General features: G+C 39.9%; 1 protein-coding gene across 1 annotated transcript in view; it reads left to right on the forward strand.

Annotated features, from left to right (window-relative positions):
• SLIT3 (slit guidance ligand 3) overlaps window positions 1–16,261 on the forward strand; it is a 531,450-nt gene that overhangs the window by 295,432 nt on the left and 219,757 nt on the right. The window contains exon 7 of the mRNA XM_056349923.1: window positions 3,720–3,791. Coding sequence (XP_056205898.1) covers window positions 3,720–3,791 — 72 coding nt within the window. The remainder of the gene's footprint in view (window positions 1–3,719; window positions 3,792–16,261) is intronic.

The raw sequence follows: 16,261 nt of genomic DNA on the forward strand, positions 1-16,261 counted from the left end.
TTGTGTCTCATGCATGAGAGAGGTGGCATTTAACCCAAACTCCTTAACACAGATAAAAGTTAGGGGTCTAACTTTTATCTAACAACATAAATGTGGAAGTTCAAAGTTTGGTGATGTCTGTTCATTCCTTGGCTTGTAGCTCTTACAATGTGCCATATGTATTGTGTTCACACAGTTCAGTTATTGTGGCTTCATTCATCCTGCAGCCCCTCTCAGATGCAGAGGCTCACTTTTGCTGCCTGAGAACCCTTATTTTCTTCCAAGGCAGTTAAATCATGTGGTAGTTATAGAAAAAGTCTGAGCTTAGTGCTGTATTCCTTCAAAAGGCAGGAGTGAGCAGGGATATTAAAAGTGACTTTGCCCATTTTAAAATTGTGTCTTAAATCAGAGTTTGTGTTGTCTGACCTTTCCCCACCGTTATGTTAGGCCATTACATGCATAACATCCTTTTCGTAATATTGAGGAGAAAAATATCTTCTAGAAAGGGTATGAATGCTGAAGAATAGAGATGGCATTTGGATCTGAATAAATGCTTTTGCTGGCTGAGACCATTGTTTAAATTTACCAGTAAGCCCGGCGCAGCTGATCCCTGTCTCTGGCGGCGGTGCCCGGGGTGTGCGTGCATGCCTCATCCAGAGGGCAGGGGTGAAGCAATGAGAGCAGCATCACATGCTCCTCAAGGAAATTTATGTGTCACCTCTGCTGAAATAGTAATGTTTTTTTTTTTCCTCTTTCTTTTTAAATTTGAATTTTGACTTTCTTTTCATATGATTATTTTTATGCAAGTAAGATGTTCTTCCCGACAAATGTTAGGCCTCTCTGTTCTGCGTGTTAAAGAGTTGCATGCACAGCTCATCCACCTTGAGTATGTGATGTGGCTGCTAGCCCACATCCCAGGAATTTTTGTCTTCACAGGTATAGAAATATGTGTTGAACACCTGTCTTTGCCTCTCTGTAAGGCTTTACATGAAGTTTTCTCAAGACTTCAAACTAACACGTTCATTTGGCAGGAAGATGTTGTTTAGACTTCGAGCGCAGATCTCACATCTTTACTTAGCCGCTCGCCGCAGTGCTGTACGGATGCAACGAAACAGATTTTCTGTCTTTACACACAGAGAAATAAATGGGGAGGTGAAGGGTCTTAAAAACACTCACGCCTAATTTTAGGACAACTAACAGTTATATTCCTTTTGAGAAGAAATTCTCATGCTTAGGGTTAAACACAGATGTGAGTGCTTCGGCGTGGGAGACATGAGCTCTGTTACAGAGAAGCGTTAAACGTGTGGATGGCTCCCAGAGGCCGTACAGGTTTAGTTTATGGGGCACACAGAATCAGGGTGTAGCTTTAAAGAATATTCTCCTTATTTACGGACTGTCCTTCTAAGTGCATGCCTTCTGGGCGTCCAGAGGTTTCCCTTGCTGTGAGCCTGTGGATTAATCACACAGGCTAAAGCAGGTTGTTAGCGCTAGCATGACTGGACCTATGGAAATATGATTAAGATTGTCGTGATGCTTTTTCAACAAAAATCAATCTATAAGAGTAGCGTTTTTTAAAAAAGCCAATACATTGCCTATGAAGCCCTTTAATCAGAAGGCTTTGTGACTGGCACGCTGGGTTTATTTGGTTATTTTAGTGTATTTGGCAGAAAAATCGATATTATAGTATAACTAAAATAAAAATAGGGAATATAGTACTTCCCATAGAAGAGAGGCGATTCTCAAGTTGCATCTGCTTTCTCTTCATCATGCTAGCACATGCCAACTTTATGTTTAATAAAGCCAAGTGTAAAGTACGTAGTTGTGCAACCAGTGTTATATTTAACTCATTTTAAGTTTATTCCTCCTGAAATGCAGCATTCTTTCTGTTGCAGCAACAAGTTTTTAACAACCCACACAATTAAACAGGGATCTCAGGAGAAGCTACCCAGCACCCACTGGTCCTCCCAGCAGTCAAAAATACAGTTTTTAGCATCTTTGCTAGGTGATGGGAGAAATAGAGAGAACATAAATAAATACATATGAATATAGTTATATATGTAGGTGTATCTACTGTACCTAAACTCTTATGGTAGAGAAAAATCCATTTTGGATAATTTGCATCCCTGTATCTGTCAGTATAGGAGACATCACTGAAGTTTTGACAAATTCAGCATGTTCTCCAAAGTCATGAGAGCTATGAGAAAACATTGCCGGGCTTTATACTTGCTAAGCTTCTTAGTAGTCCTTATAGTGTATCTGGGTTTTCATGTACTTTAAATGATAGGAAAAAAAAAAAAAAGTTATGTTCATGGAGACTGGACTACATTGCAAAGGGTAGGTTTCCCATAGTTGTCAAATAGATATATTTTCAGTATGTTCAAAATTAGTAGATTTAACTCAATTTTTAAAGAGGGTGCATAAAGATTATATTTGCTTTGTCTGTACTTTATTATTGTATAACAAGAAATCTGTGACTAATGTCTATTCAGACCAAGAATGAGGTACAGCAAATAATTGGAAAGTTGGTAAAACTGTACAAGTACATGGGTGTAATATGTTTGCTATCTCTGCTTATGTATTGTTTTTTAATACCAACCAGAAACTACAATGCAACCTTGGTATCTTTGTTCGTGATACTTTACACACACTGGTCAAATAGTCCTTGCCTCACCAAATCTAAAGTTTATGCTGTGCAAAGGACAGTATAATATAGAGTCAGGAGCCTGCATCTCTTTTTTTGTGAAATGCAGGTATTTTACTTATCCATGGGTAGGCACATAGTTTTATTTCCCTATGTGTAAAATCTAAGGGATCAGATGTCAGAAAATATAATCACTGAATTTTAAATTACAACTTACAACTTTAATTTTCTAAGCAAAAGAAACAGTGTAGCTGTAGTGGTGTATCCACATATATTGTAAAATATGTTTAAATTGTGCGTATGCAGGGAGACAAATGAGAGAACTCCACCATCCAAATATTAAATTACACGTTTTGAAACAAAATAGTGTTTTAAGTGTATGTGTGCATAATGCTTTCTGTCACTGGTTTGCCCTCCCTGATGCAGTTAGGCAGAATCTGTATTTAGTCAGAAATCTTTCAATAGAATGGGCTACCAGATGGGGCCAGTAACAATGCAGAGAGGCATCGAACCACCACAGACATTTGGTGCTTAGAATAATAAAAAGACTATAAAATTAGATTAGTGGAGTCTAATTTGGAATTGGTGTATTCCCTATGCACTCTCACAGCTCTTGGGCAGATAAAGCCTGGAGATTTAGTACTGTCAGGACAGAGGACTCCAACTTCCAGTAAAAGAAAAAGAGGCATTCTGGGAGGTCATGGAGGGCAGCACAGTGACCTCCAATGATTTACAGGCCTTTAGCTTAATGAAATTGTTTCAGTGACATGACGGTAAAAGCTCATAATGGATTGGATGCCCTAATGTAATGAAATTACTCCCTTCTGCCTTTAAAAAAAAAAAAAAAAAAAAAAAAAAAAGACGCAATTAATATTTACTGAGACCTGACAGGCTTCAGTGTGCGGTAGCGTGCAGCGCTGTCAGACAGCAGCGAGCGGAGCCGGAGCAGCGTGGCAGCCAGCAGCCCTGCGCCGGGTGGCGAGCAGGCGCTGCGAGGGGGTGGAGGGACACCTCGGGGACAGGGAAGCCCCCAACCTGGCGCTCCGAGGCAGCTCTGCCCGTACCGGCCAGCCTTCATCCTCTCCCTTCCTTTCTGCAGGCAACTGGACAACAACCAGATCAGCTGCATTGAAGATGGAGCCTTCCGAGCCCTGCGCGACCTGGAGATCCTGTGAGTTGACTTGGTGCTGTGCTGGGGCGGCGGGGGGCGGCTCTCCCTGTGCTGCAGTGCTGGGTGAAGCCAGGGGCTTGGCACCCTCCCTTCCCACCTCAGACCCGTGGTGTAGGGAGCAAAGTGAAATTTCGCACTTCCCCCAGGCTGGGGTTACTGCTAATTAAACCACAATAGACGACTTCTCTGCTGCCGCTCCTGAGGAGCGGGGATATTGCCGTGCTCGCTGCTGCGCGGAACAGATGGGGTTCAGCAGCATGCAAAGTGCATCCGATGTGTGCTCTGCAGCCAGAAAGCTGGCCAGGTCTGCATAACGTTGAGTCGTGGATGGGTAACAGGTTTGTGGGGAGCAATATTACAAGATATCTGACCATCGCCCTAGACAAAAAGCTGTTTAAAAGGTGTTTGGTATGTAAGAGGGAGGAGAGACGGGCGTTTGGCAGGCTTGTTCAGTGCAGTCATTGGCTTTTGGGGAGGATCCTTCTCGGAGGGCTGAAATAACACCACGTTGTGCTCTTCATGTACCACAAACTTTACACATCGGCTGTTAAAGCTGCAGCGCAAACCAGAAAAAGAGGAAAAAAGGGTTTGACAGTGAAAACGGACTCTAACAGAGAAAAAGCACATTAGATTTAGAGCACCATCATTGTAATGTAAAATCCAATATTACCCAGAACTCCGCATCTGAGCAGATAATTTTCTTATTGCTAATAGTTACTTGGTCACTTAGACACCCTCTCTGGCATAGGTTTTGACCATATGTATTGATACAAAGCTTTCCCTGTTACTTGAAAGTTAATATTGCAAAGCAGAGTGTGTTAATACATCTGAAAGCACACGGTCCTGAACCAAAATGGAGAGGGAGCTGGGGGGGGGGGGCACCAGCCGGCAACATCCGACCTGGAGTTAATGCTGGTCCAGCACAGAAATAGTATACGCTTAAATCCAGCAGGGAAGGCCTGCTCAGAGTGCTGGAAAGCCTGCCCTTAAATTTCTGGGTAGGAAACAGCAAATGGTAGATGGTTAAAGCAAGTACCTGCCTCACACAGTCCGGGCACCTGAAATGCAGCAGAAGCAAGACATGGCTTTTGGCTTCTGAGAGCCGGCGAAGCAGTGGGCTTTGCGAACAGCGCTGTGCCGCGCGCCACGGTGGTTTTGAGTACACATGTGATAATACAGGGAATTCTTCCCCAGGGGATCTACCCACTATACGCTGATGCTCAAAGGAGCTTTGCCATCGGTTTCAGCAGAAGCGACTTCAGGTTTCTGAGGGACCTGGGGGGGTGGCGATGCGTGTTTGCCTGTCACAGCCTGCTGCGCTACCTTTGGCCCCTCTCTCTCCCAGGCTGGGATGTTGATATTAATCAGATGGTGTGTGTTGTTCATATTGAGCTAACAGTAAGTATCTGCAGGGTTTCTTACCTAGGAATTTACGTTATCAAGAGTATTGCTTGAATCCTATATTAATAGCACTTTTCAGAAAAATTAATGTGTTGCCACTACAAAGTTTTACTTCTGTTTCAGATTGGAAAGTCTACTGTGTGGTGAAAGAAAGGAAGGAAAGAAAAAAATCATTAACTCCTATAAAAGTGACTTTTTTTTCTTTTTTTGGATGGACTGATTTTCCATATCCACAGAGAGTGAATCAGTCCTCCACTGGCAGTAGTCTGTGCTATAACTTTCCCTAAAATAGGCTGGACAGTAAATGGAGCCTTTTTTGTAATATACTGAGTTCTGCAGGCTTTGAAAAAGTTCGTGGGAATGTATTCCTTCTCCCCAGGTTGTAGTAAAAGTTGAATTTACTTTATTTACCTCTTTGCTTTTAATTGGTTAATTCTATGCCAGTTATAGAGAAGATGGTAGGAGAAGAGGGGCATATATAAAATGCACCCTAATCAGTTCTTTAATGCATTTTTAATTTTCAACACAGAAATACTGCTGCAAGAAAAATCAATCTTAAGTCTAAAAGATAAGAAAATACATTGATAGTATCTATTTCTAAAGGTATTTTTCTTGCAGTCACACAATGTGTTATATATACTTCCAGCCTAATCGGAATTTTTTCTAAGTTTTTCTTAAAAGAAAGTTTGAGCATTTACTTGCTCTATCAAAATAAATTTGCTTAACGCCCCAGAGAATATCATATCTTCAGCTGTAAAACAGTCTTAAATGTTAAAAAATAGAGTGATTTGAAACATCAAAGAATATTAAGTGAAATCAAATCTCATAGTTTCAAACCCACTATGTATTTTATGCAGATATATTTTAACCTGCAATGCAATATGTAGAAAATATTTAATTATTCTGGCAAAAATTAATCTAATGATCAGTGTGAACAGTTTGCAAGGGTATCAAAAATGTATTTCTTCTTTATCTTACTGAAATCTTGCGAACTTTCTGGTATGAAACATTTACATTTCTGCATCTTTGCGCACCCGCCTGTCTACAGAATTCTAAATTCTGTAGATAACTCTGAGCAGAGACAAAATGCTTAGCATTACTCAAAAACAAAAGAAAAAAGAAAAAAGATAAAAAAGAGCATTTTCTTTAAAAGCACTTTGATTTCTGGATTGCACTTCATTCACCTGGAATTCAAAAAACCATGAGTGCAAGGAGCTTGGGGCTTTGGTAGATGTAGGAAGAGAAAGAAGTTGTGCGGTTATCCTTCAAAATGAAGAGCACTCCCTGGTCCACCTTACTTATTTCTCCTCCTTAATAAGCTGTTTTCATTTACTACTTTTCTTTTTCTGAGTTAGGAATACATTCCTGTACTAACAAATAGCACAGAGACAGAGGTGAAAACAAGACTGAAGTTTGTGACTGATTTCAGTACTTGACTTGGTGCAATGAGGTGCTGACTTCAGCTGAAGCTTGGATCAGACCAAGGCACTAGCTTTGGCTCCCAACACAAACGCTGTCTTTTGATCACTTTGTTTACGAGCTTCCATCTTTTGAATGTCCCCAAAAGTGTTCCTGGTCCTATGATCTGACCTGTGTAGACCATAATGCAGGTGTCAAGTGCTACTGATGACTGAGTTTTGGGTTAAAAAGCTGCAAAATTGTTGAGTATGAACTGCTTTGATGTGCCTTTTGTTGATTGTCTTTGCCCCTGCAGCAAGGTGAAAATAATGTCTGAGAAATGGCATGCAGAACTGACGTGCTTGCTTACACATCCTTTCCTGGTAGTTTTGCACTGGGGCCGGTTTAGTTCATTTTTGTGTCAGATTTTCTGTATGGCTTCCCATAAAGGTTTTGGTTCTAACCTGTTGTTAAAATAGGGATTTTTCTTGTTGGCATACTTCCTTTCCCCCTTTTTGTAACATGATAAAGTATATTTCAGTTGGTTTGTTCTTGCATTCCAAGACACAAAAACGTATGTGCAGCCGCTGAAACAAAATGTAAAAGGGACATGTATTTGTAAAGTGGTGACAAAGGTTACTAAGTTACTTATGACCTGTTGGAACAGAAACGCACAGAAAAGTTGAAGGAAATTGGTGTGAAACTTTCATTAAGTGTCATTTTTAGTAGGAGAAGGTTTTCTGCTCTGCTTAATTTTTAGTTATGTCCTGTGGCCATAACTGGCGATAACAGTATTATTGAGAATATGTTAGTGTAGCTGTAAGCACACTGAAAGATTATTAAAAAAAAAAAAACTTCACAAAACAAAAGAAAAAAAAAAAAAAAAACAACACCAAAGAAGTCTCCAAAATAATAATCCAGGATTCTTTATGATTTGTGGCAATACGATGCTCATATTCTTTGTAGCTTAGAAATGAGTCCATACCTTTATTTCCAAATGTCCAAAACTATGCAGTATAGGAGAAAAACTCTTTCAGAGCTCAGAATTTCACCTTCAGTCTCTTAGGATACACGAATAAAAGGAATTAATTTCAACAAGCTCAGTCAAACTGGATGAACTGGTAATACTGTGTGAATGAGCGTGCGGTTGTCATTAGACTGGAAGTGCTGTACAATACTTGTGTCTTTAGGATCCATTTCTCAGTAAGATACAGAATTTAATTTAGCAAAACCCCCTATTAATTTATTTATTATTGTTTTGCCTCACTGGGGTGGCTCAAACTGTGCAGTGACATGGCAGTTGTGCCATGTGGACAAGATGGAAAGAATCACGAGGCACCGTTGGCAACTTAGGTGTAGTGTTTTCCTTGTTCTAGATTGTAAAAGCTGGGTTTCATCCTGCTTTGTAATGATAGCCAGAGGGAATGGAGCTTGAACACATTTTGTTCATTGCAGATTTTCTGTTAAAAAATATTCCCAAACCCAAATGATTTTATCCTACCGAGAGCTACATTTAGGAGGTCTGTGGATAGTATTCTATTAAAGAAGGCAAACGAGTTCTTACTGTACAGTGCTAAGACGGAATGAGTTTGGGTTTTGTTTGTTGTTAGTCTTGTTCATTGTGGCAGGTGTTTCACATAGTAATTCTGAGCCTGAAAATCCTATTTGCTGAGTTTCACCTGCTTTTTGAAATGAATGAGCACTGACTCTGCCATTGAGCCTGTAGCAACAAACGACACACGCAGGAACCCACCATTCAACTCTGGGTGCTTTAGTGTGAAAAATCATGGTAATTCACTCACAAGCAATACTGAAGAAGTGCAGGTATCGTCATGCAAATATTCACAGCAATTTTAAGTTGCAACTTCAATTCCAAATGAACCCTAAGACTGAATCTTCAAAAAAACAAAACAAAACAAAAAGTTGTTTTTTTTCAAATTGTAAAACATAAATGAAAACACACCACCCTTTCATCCCCGAAAACTTAAAATGAAAACAATAGGAGTCTTAGAAATTAAAATTGTTCTATCAGCATTTGTATATATAACCTTTTCTGTCCATACGTTTGTGCCTCACTCTTCCTGCTCCAAGACAAAAGCCCAGAGAATCAGAGAGCTGCCAGTGCCACGTGCTGGCTTCTCTCGAACTGGGATTTGGCACCGAGCTGTGTTCAGCAGGACACGGCATGGTCAGTTTGACCAGTTGCGGTCTGCACCCCCCAGCTCTTTGTACGTTATCTGAGACATCAAGTCATTGCAAGCATTTTACAAATGGAATACTGTTATTCATGCTTTCCTTTTTTCAATCCAGTATATTCCTGTTATAAAGGATTCAGTTTCACAAAAAAAAAAAAAAAAAAAAAAAAAAAGAGTAATCTGCGCAATTTCTGATAGAGATGTCATGGATGAGTGTGCTTATAATACACTACCTTTTGTCCTAGCAAACTTTTAACAACTTTTCTCAACATGATTTTTTTTTTATTATTATTTTTTGGTGCTGCAGCCAGGATTTAATTGTTCCTAGAGTTGTCTTCTGTATGCTGAACACTCAGTTATATAGTCAGTTTTACTTATTTGCAAAATGCTATTCTGGGCATGTCTTAACTAGATAGAAGATTTTTATTTGCATTCCCAACCTGGAGAGTCAGGGAGCGAAAGTCATGACATAATTCTAAATATATGAGATGTCATTTCTTAATGAAAGCCTGAAAATGCCACACGAATGTGATTTCCTTCTCTATTTTGCTGGAAATTATGATCAGTTGAGGCAATCAGGATCAAATTTGAACTCTGTAAATTGTGTTCCTATAACTGATACCAAAATACCTAAACACAATAATGAAAATTAGATTTCTATTTAAAATGTTGTGCATAGCTGGTTTACTTAGTCATACTTGAGTATGGTAACATTAAAATGATTGGGGTTTTGGGGGGTTTTTTGTTGTTTTTTTTTAACTCAAGGTTATGTTTTAGCTCAAATGTATATAAAAATAAAATTAATTTAAAGCCTTTAGTTACTGTATCAGTCAGCATGTACATAATACGTGTTGTAGAAACAAAACTGAAGAGAGTAAGCAGTATATGAGTAATTGAAGTATCTACTAATTACATGAAATTAGGTGGAAAACAAGGAGTATGGCTTTACTAAAGAGTATCCTCAGTTTTCTGTGTCAGCCTTGCATCACAGACGATCAAGTTATGCTGGAGGAAGACCAAAAGTCAGGTTGGCAATTGAGAAATGGTGCACCCAGAGCACCGAGGTATCAGTGGACAAATGTTCATCTCAATTTTTCTTTACTCCATGACTTATTAGACTGTCCTGTAGTTTATAACCTTCCCATTCTTCCTGCCTCCTGTATTGCTGTAGGTCTTCAAGGGAAAGAGAAATGCTCCTGAAGACCTGACTGGTTTTATTACAAGGTTTCTGTTATATACATTAGTTGGACATAAAATTACCTACAGCAATGCCTTTTTCTGGAGAACTTTTAGAAAGGTACTGCATCCCCAATGGACCCTAGTGAAATGAGATGCGTAATTAGCATAAAGGATTGATGGAGGAAAGATGAGGTGCTTTCATGGTTGCTTGATAAGAAATGGTTTTTGTTGCTGATACATGTCGGTGGGAGATCTGGTGTCATTGCTCAAGATATGGAAATGAAATCTGAGATAACCTCTGTTCTGTAACATTACAAAATGTGAGGTTTGAAGTACAGCAGAGTGAAAGGAACACTATCCAGATGGCACCGTGGTGACAGGCTTTATATCAAAGACCAGCTGAGATAAAATAAGAGCGGGCAAGAGAGGGCCTCTGAAAATCACTGATGCCTGTTACAGATGTAATGTAACTCTCTCTTTATGGGGAGAATATATTTGCATAAATTCATTGATCAATGATTTTGCTAATCCTGCAATATTTCAGGCATGTCCCAGCAAATTGATGAACGTTTCTATCAGTCCTCGGTGCGGATGCCTAATTATATTACATATTTAGTAAAGATGGATTTTTCCCTTCCTGGAGCATATGTAGCAGTTGAATGCTGTGCTCTTTCTCCTTTCCTGCTCCCATTAGGTTGAAGGGTTTTTTTTCCCTTTAAGAATAGCCTGGAGCCGTGCAGGCTGCAGAACTTGTCAAGATAAGAACAGTGCCAGGTTAGAATTATTAGTTTCATGAATCACTGACCAATATGCCTTTTGAGGAAGCCCACGTTTATGGCTTGTGTAGGTTAGTGCTGCAGTCACTGCTCTGAGAGACTCCAAAGTCAAAACTCCAGGAGACACAGATATCTGGCAAACCTTCTCTCCCATGATATTAATTGTTTCATTTGCATGCTCTGCTCATCTTGTGACCTGCCCTGCCTCTCCTTTGACTAATATAGTTTCTTTGTCAGTAATATAAAAGATGTAGAACAAGCATTTTGACTGTTGAAAGTCAAATGAATGTGAATGACTTAATCCAGAGGACACTCAACTGTATATTTAATGCAGACATGCGGCTCAACACCTTAGTCTTCATCTCAGCTTCTGGTTATGATTGGAAAAAAAACTCTTTGCAGATAAAGCTGAGGTGATGGCAGAGTTCTGAGGGGAAGTACCAAGTTCAAGGTAGATGAATAGTCATTTTATGCCATAATTTGCAATTTGCTGTTCTCCAGAGGAGCTGATGACAATACTACGGTAGCTGGATGTAATCCCCTTGGCATTAATAAGGCCTGTTTGGCTGGGGGAGGAAGCTGCGTGCCTGTGTGGCACAGGTTTCCGTGATATCAATATCAAATACACCAGGACCTCCTCAGCCCTTCTGTGACACCAGCTGGGGCCCAAAACTGGTGGCGAGTGCGGGAACTCCTGCTTGTTCTGGGGTCAGTCATCACAACAAATGGATGATTTTAAAAGATGTTTCAAAACACATAACGGTTACCTTCTTTTTTTCTGTGTGCAATTAAAGGTATTGTTTATGACCTACAGGGGTATAAGCTGTCTTTTTCAGAGGCTGCTTTTGTCCTTCTGCTGTGCTGGTAGGACAACACAGAGAAAAACTCTGTGTTGTAGCCAGGTTTTGTACAAGAGAAGACTGAAAAGCCTGGTTTCTCTGGAAAGAGAGAGTAAAATTATGATGGGAGCTTTGTGTACCAGAATTGTTGGTCCACTACTTCAAGCCTTGTGTCAGATATTTAGCCTTAAACTGCAGCTGCTGGGATCAGGGTACTGTGCATTACTTATTACTAGCATTATCCAATATTTTTAACTGGGACAATAATATTGTATCTATAATAACCTAGAAATCAAAATAGTAATATGTAGATAGCTTGCGAGTGAAGTAGGTAATTACATCTGCACCTGAAAAAAATGCATAGGTAGAAGCTTCCTCTGACCTGCTGTTCACAAGGTTATGCATGTAATGTAAGTATGTATGTGTGTAAGTATATATGATGAAAAGAGCATGTATGTTATGGTTAAATCAGGGAAGACAATTTTTAAAAAAGTTAAAAAGAAAGGCATATGATTAGCATAAATTAGGCTTTCTTTGCATAGCGTATCCAGTTCTATGTTTAAGAAAAAAGAAAATTTAAAAGCTGCATTAAGGGTAGAAGTATGAAACAATTTTAAAGTTATTTGAAGCCAAACAACCACAATTTCTATGTTAATTTCATTATCATAAGTGAACCAATTTCATGTTAACTAGTTCAATGCTTTTGAAGCAGAATTACATTTCTTAAGTTTCTGTTTTGGGATGAATAATCTGAATGCCTTGTTTTAGTGTGTATGGGTGATGGATGGCCACGCTTAGGACATCTGCAGATCCTTAGAAACAAATTTTAAATGGCTGTAAGGTCATCCAGAAACCTCTGTTGTGATATACCATGTTGAGTATGTTAGAGATACCTCAGCAAACAGCTTGGTCAGTTGAAAGAGCATCAAATGAGGTGGCTACATGAAGCCATTGAAGCAAACAATGAACAGTAGTGGCATTAACTTTCAAAAATTGTGTGAATCCTTCTTCCTTTCCACAGTACTAGAGGACGTGAGATATCTATGGTTTGCAAGTGCCAGACTGTGGCTGAGATTGGGGTTTATTGAGGGTAGAATAGAAGAGAACATTGTGGAAAACCAGTTGATGGCTGTGATAAAGGGATGTAGGGGCATGCACTGAACAATTTGGGGGTTTTTTGTTCACCAGGTTGGTAGTTTAGGTTTGTTTTTGCGTGTTTTGCCATTAGAATCTGAGGTTGTATCCGTCACGGAAAGCGCTTTGTTGGGAGAAGGGACGGTGGGAAAGCAGCTCTCGTTCATGGCTTTCGGCTTTGGACTTGGCTAGTGATCGATAAATTGCCGCAATGCAGCATCTCTGCGACGACACTTGAAGGCCGCTGAGAAGCCCCCTTTGGTGCAAGAGGAGGCTGCGGGCTGGGCGGGCTCTGGGGAGGGGGTAGTCCACTCCGCAAGCACCCAAGCTTCTTACTGGCTCCTTGGGCAATTTCAGTGATGTCTTAAAAGGGTTGGGTCCATTTTATCTGCGAGACACCCTGTCTTCCCATCCACGGCTAGGGCGTTAGAAATCAGGTGAGGCACTTCAGCTAATACTTAGGCTGAAATAGTTAGGACAGACCGTCCACAATGGCAGTTACATTTTATTTTGTGTGCATGCAGATGTAACAGAGAAACAGCCATGTATGGAGAACGATTGACTCCTTTTATTTAGCTACTTCTTGCGCTTGTAGAATATTCCTGAACAGATCGTGAGTGCTTCGAATTTTTTTCTGTGTGTATTTTATTTTGCAATTTTTCACTCTGTGGACTGAACGCAAGTGAAACACTGTGAGTATTTGCTATTCCAATTGTTATGGTTTCTTAGCTGTATTGCATACGCATGCATCAATATAAGCAGGTATTGCTGCTTCTCATGGGCAGGTGGTGTTCGGGAGAAATTTAAAAATGGGAAAGGTAGGTGTTTTTAAACATGTTGACCTTTTCTTGTGTGATGTACACAAATGCTGTCTAATGTATTATTAAAAAAAAATCCTGATGGAAAGCAGGTCCCTTTCCAGCTTCACCAAGAAACATGTAATTGCCCTTGTCGAGGAACTAGGTGTTGTCTTTGTCCTTTCAAAACGTTTCTTTCCTCTGTAAATGTAACTTTTCCTTAACAACTGTTCATACATGCAAGTCTAAATTACAGAATGTGTTTATCACCCATTCTCTGTTTCATTAATATGGATTTATATTAGCCTATGTATTAGCCTTAATTTTCAGCATGTATGAATTGCAGGTAGGGGCATCACGTACTGTTAGAATATAAAGTCATTCCACAGGTATGGTCTGCGTCTCTTGCATTTTGGGGAGGTACTTCTGGCAGTAAAGGTGAAGTTCCCTCTTTAAAAGATTTGCTTCTATTCCTTCCTCTGCTGTCAAAAGCTGAGAATTGCCTTTGCGGTTCCGTGCCACACCAAGCCCGTTGTCATGTTGCTGGAGCTATGCAAGGTCTCTTCCCGCTGCCCTCTCCCAGTGGGAATGCCAGTGGCCTTGGGAGCTGAGGCGCAGCTGAGACACTGGGCTCCTGAAATCAGGGGAGGTCCTCTGGCAAGAGGAATAAGGGACATTATTTTGCCTGCACAGGACCTGGTAGCTCTGCTATTGGAGGGAAATGGAAACCAGGGGTTCTGGCAGCCCGATCTCCTTCGATGCCAATTGCCTGCCTCCTAAAAGGCTTTTGTAAAACCTTTTGTGCTGACACCTAGACGCTCAGGCTAAACTGCTGCCGGTGCCATTGCTATTCGTCATTATATTTCTACTTCTTAAGCAGCGGTCTGCAGCAGGCGTGGGGTTTGCCAGCTTGTCCCTCCTTTGGTCCCAGTGGCCAGCATGGGACTTGCAGGAATCCGCAGCCCTGCAGGCAGTGCCGCATTGCGGCAGTTGATGAAGTGGCACAATGACCGTCCCAAAGAGACTGAATATTGTCACATAGCCCCTTAACAATGGATGCACAAGTCCATTTTTTGTTACTTTCTCTAGCTCCGAAAAGACAACTTCTGTCTGCCATTTGGAATGACTTTTCTGTTCCTGGGTGTGTTACACTGACAAGTATGAAAAGGGTATGTTCCTTACGGTAGGGAAGTCTATCAAAATAGAGGCTTGAACCATATGGTTATAGCATTAAGCTTGTAGTGTATTCCTCAGTTTTGAGGAATGATACTTTTCCTTTATGATCTAAGTTTAATCTCTTTTTTTAGAATTTCTTTTGGTGGAGTTCTATAAGAAAACCACAGCACTCAGCTGACTGAGTGTTGAAACCTTTTACCTTGGAAATCTCCATCATGAAATGCCTTCAGCCTGAATAAATGGCAAAATTTGCTTGCTCCTTTCAAATTATAGAGTTGGACTGTGTTATTTGAATTGGATTATTTTTATAAGACTGCTTTACCGTCAGAAAGTACTAAGCAGAAACAACTGTTCGGGCAAGAACCTGGAAAACCGTTTTATTTTGCTGAAATACAGATGCATCAAACTTAAGGTTTGTATGATCTGACTCTGTCTTGTTGATTCTTTTTCATCCTTTCCATAAATACACTCCTGAAGGCTTTCAGGCCTCTGTATGCATCAAGAACCCAATCCAGTTTCCATTGATTTTGCAGGAGTAGCACAGAATCCATAAACTACAGTACGTGACACGCATGCATGCACTTGGGTAACACCAAAGCCATATTTAGTAAGAGACATCTCTGTATCACCTAAAAAAACCTCCAAACAAACAACAATAAAGTGTATCTATCTAAAAATTAATTTATAATAAAGTAATAATTATTAATTCAATTATATTAATTCGTAGAAGAAGAGATTTTCAAATGAATCTCCAAAACAAAATTTTGATTAGCTGAAACTGAATACAATTATATTTCTGATTGCTGTGGCTCCTGTGAAAATCTGCACCTAAATAAATAGATTGCAGGGGCTAGATTCACTCCCTGCTGAAGTCAGCAAGGGGATTTGCACAGACTTCAGTGGACATTGCTCTAAGTATCATGATAACTGGACTTGTTCCCAACGGTTCTAGGCAATAATACCAGCCTTAGAAATTGGGTACCATAGAGAAACATCAAAACCACCCTGATGATGTAAAACATTTATTCAGTGTTTTCAGAAACACTCTTCTTTCTCTGAGTTCAAATACTTACAGATAATTATGGATGTAATTGGGACTTAGAGCCACAGCAGTCATTCCCAATACAGTGTACTGAAAATGTGTAGCCTTTGGGCAAAGACTTGAGAAAATTACTTGATTCAGAAAAAAGTAAAGGCAGTGTTTCTTGTGCCATTTTTAAGTTTAGAAAAATAACTCAGTGGAGAATCCTTAATTTAAAAATAAAGCGGTAGCAGAATAATTTCAGCCTGCGTTCTTTTGCCATCGTGCCAATGCTTTTATAACTAAAATTTCCATTCAGGCTGAATTGAATTTGTATTTTCTGCCTAGAATTAAAATGTCATGTAAAAGATTTAAAAGCTGATTGAAATTTCTCTAAAAAGCTTTTCCAGCTCTCACTGAGCATAGGTGTTAGAAAGAATTGGAGGATGCAACTGGTACCTGTATTATGTACACCTAATAAAGGTGATTTGATTGTTTCACAAAATAGATACCTCTTTTTGTATATAAGAAGAGCAGCCTTTGTTAAAGGGGAA

This window comes from Falco biarmicus, chromosome 8, assembly GCF_023638135.1.
Source record: "Falco biarmicus isolate bFalBia1 chromosome 8, bFalBia1.pri, whole genome shotgun sequence".
NCBI classification, from domain to species: Eukaryota; Metazoa; Chordata; class Aves; order Falconiformes; family Falconidae; genus Falco; species Falco biarmicus.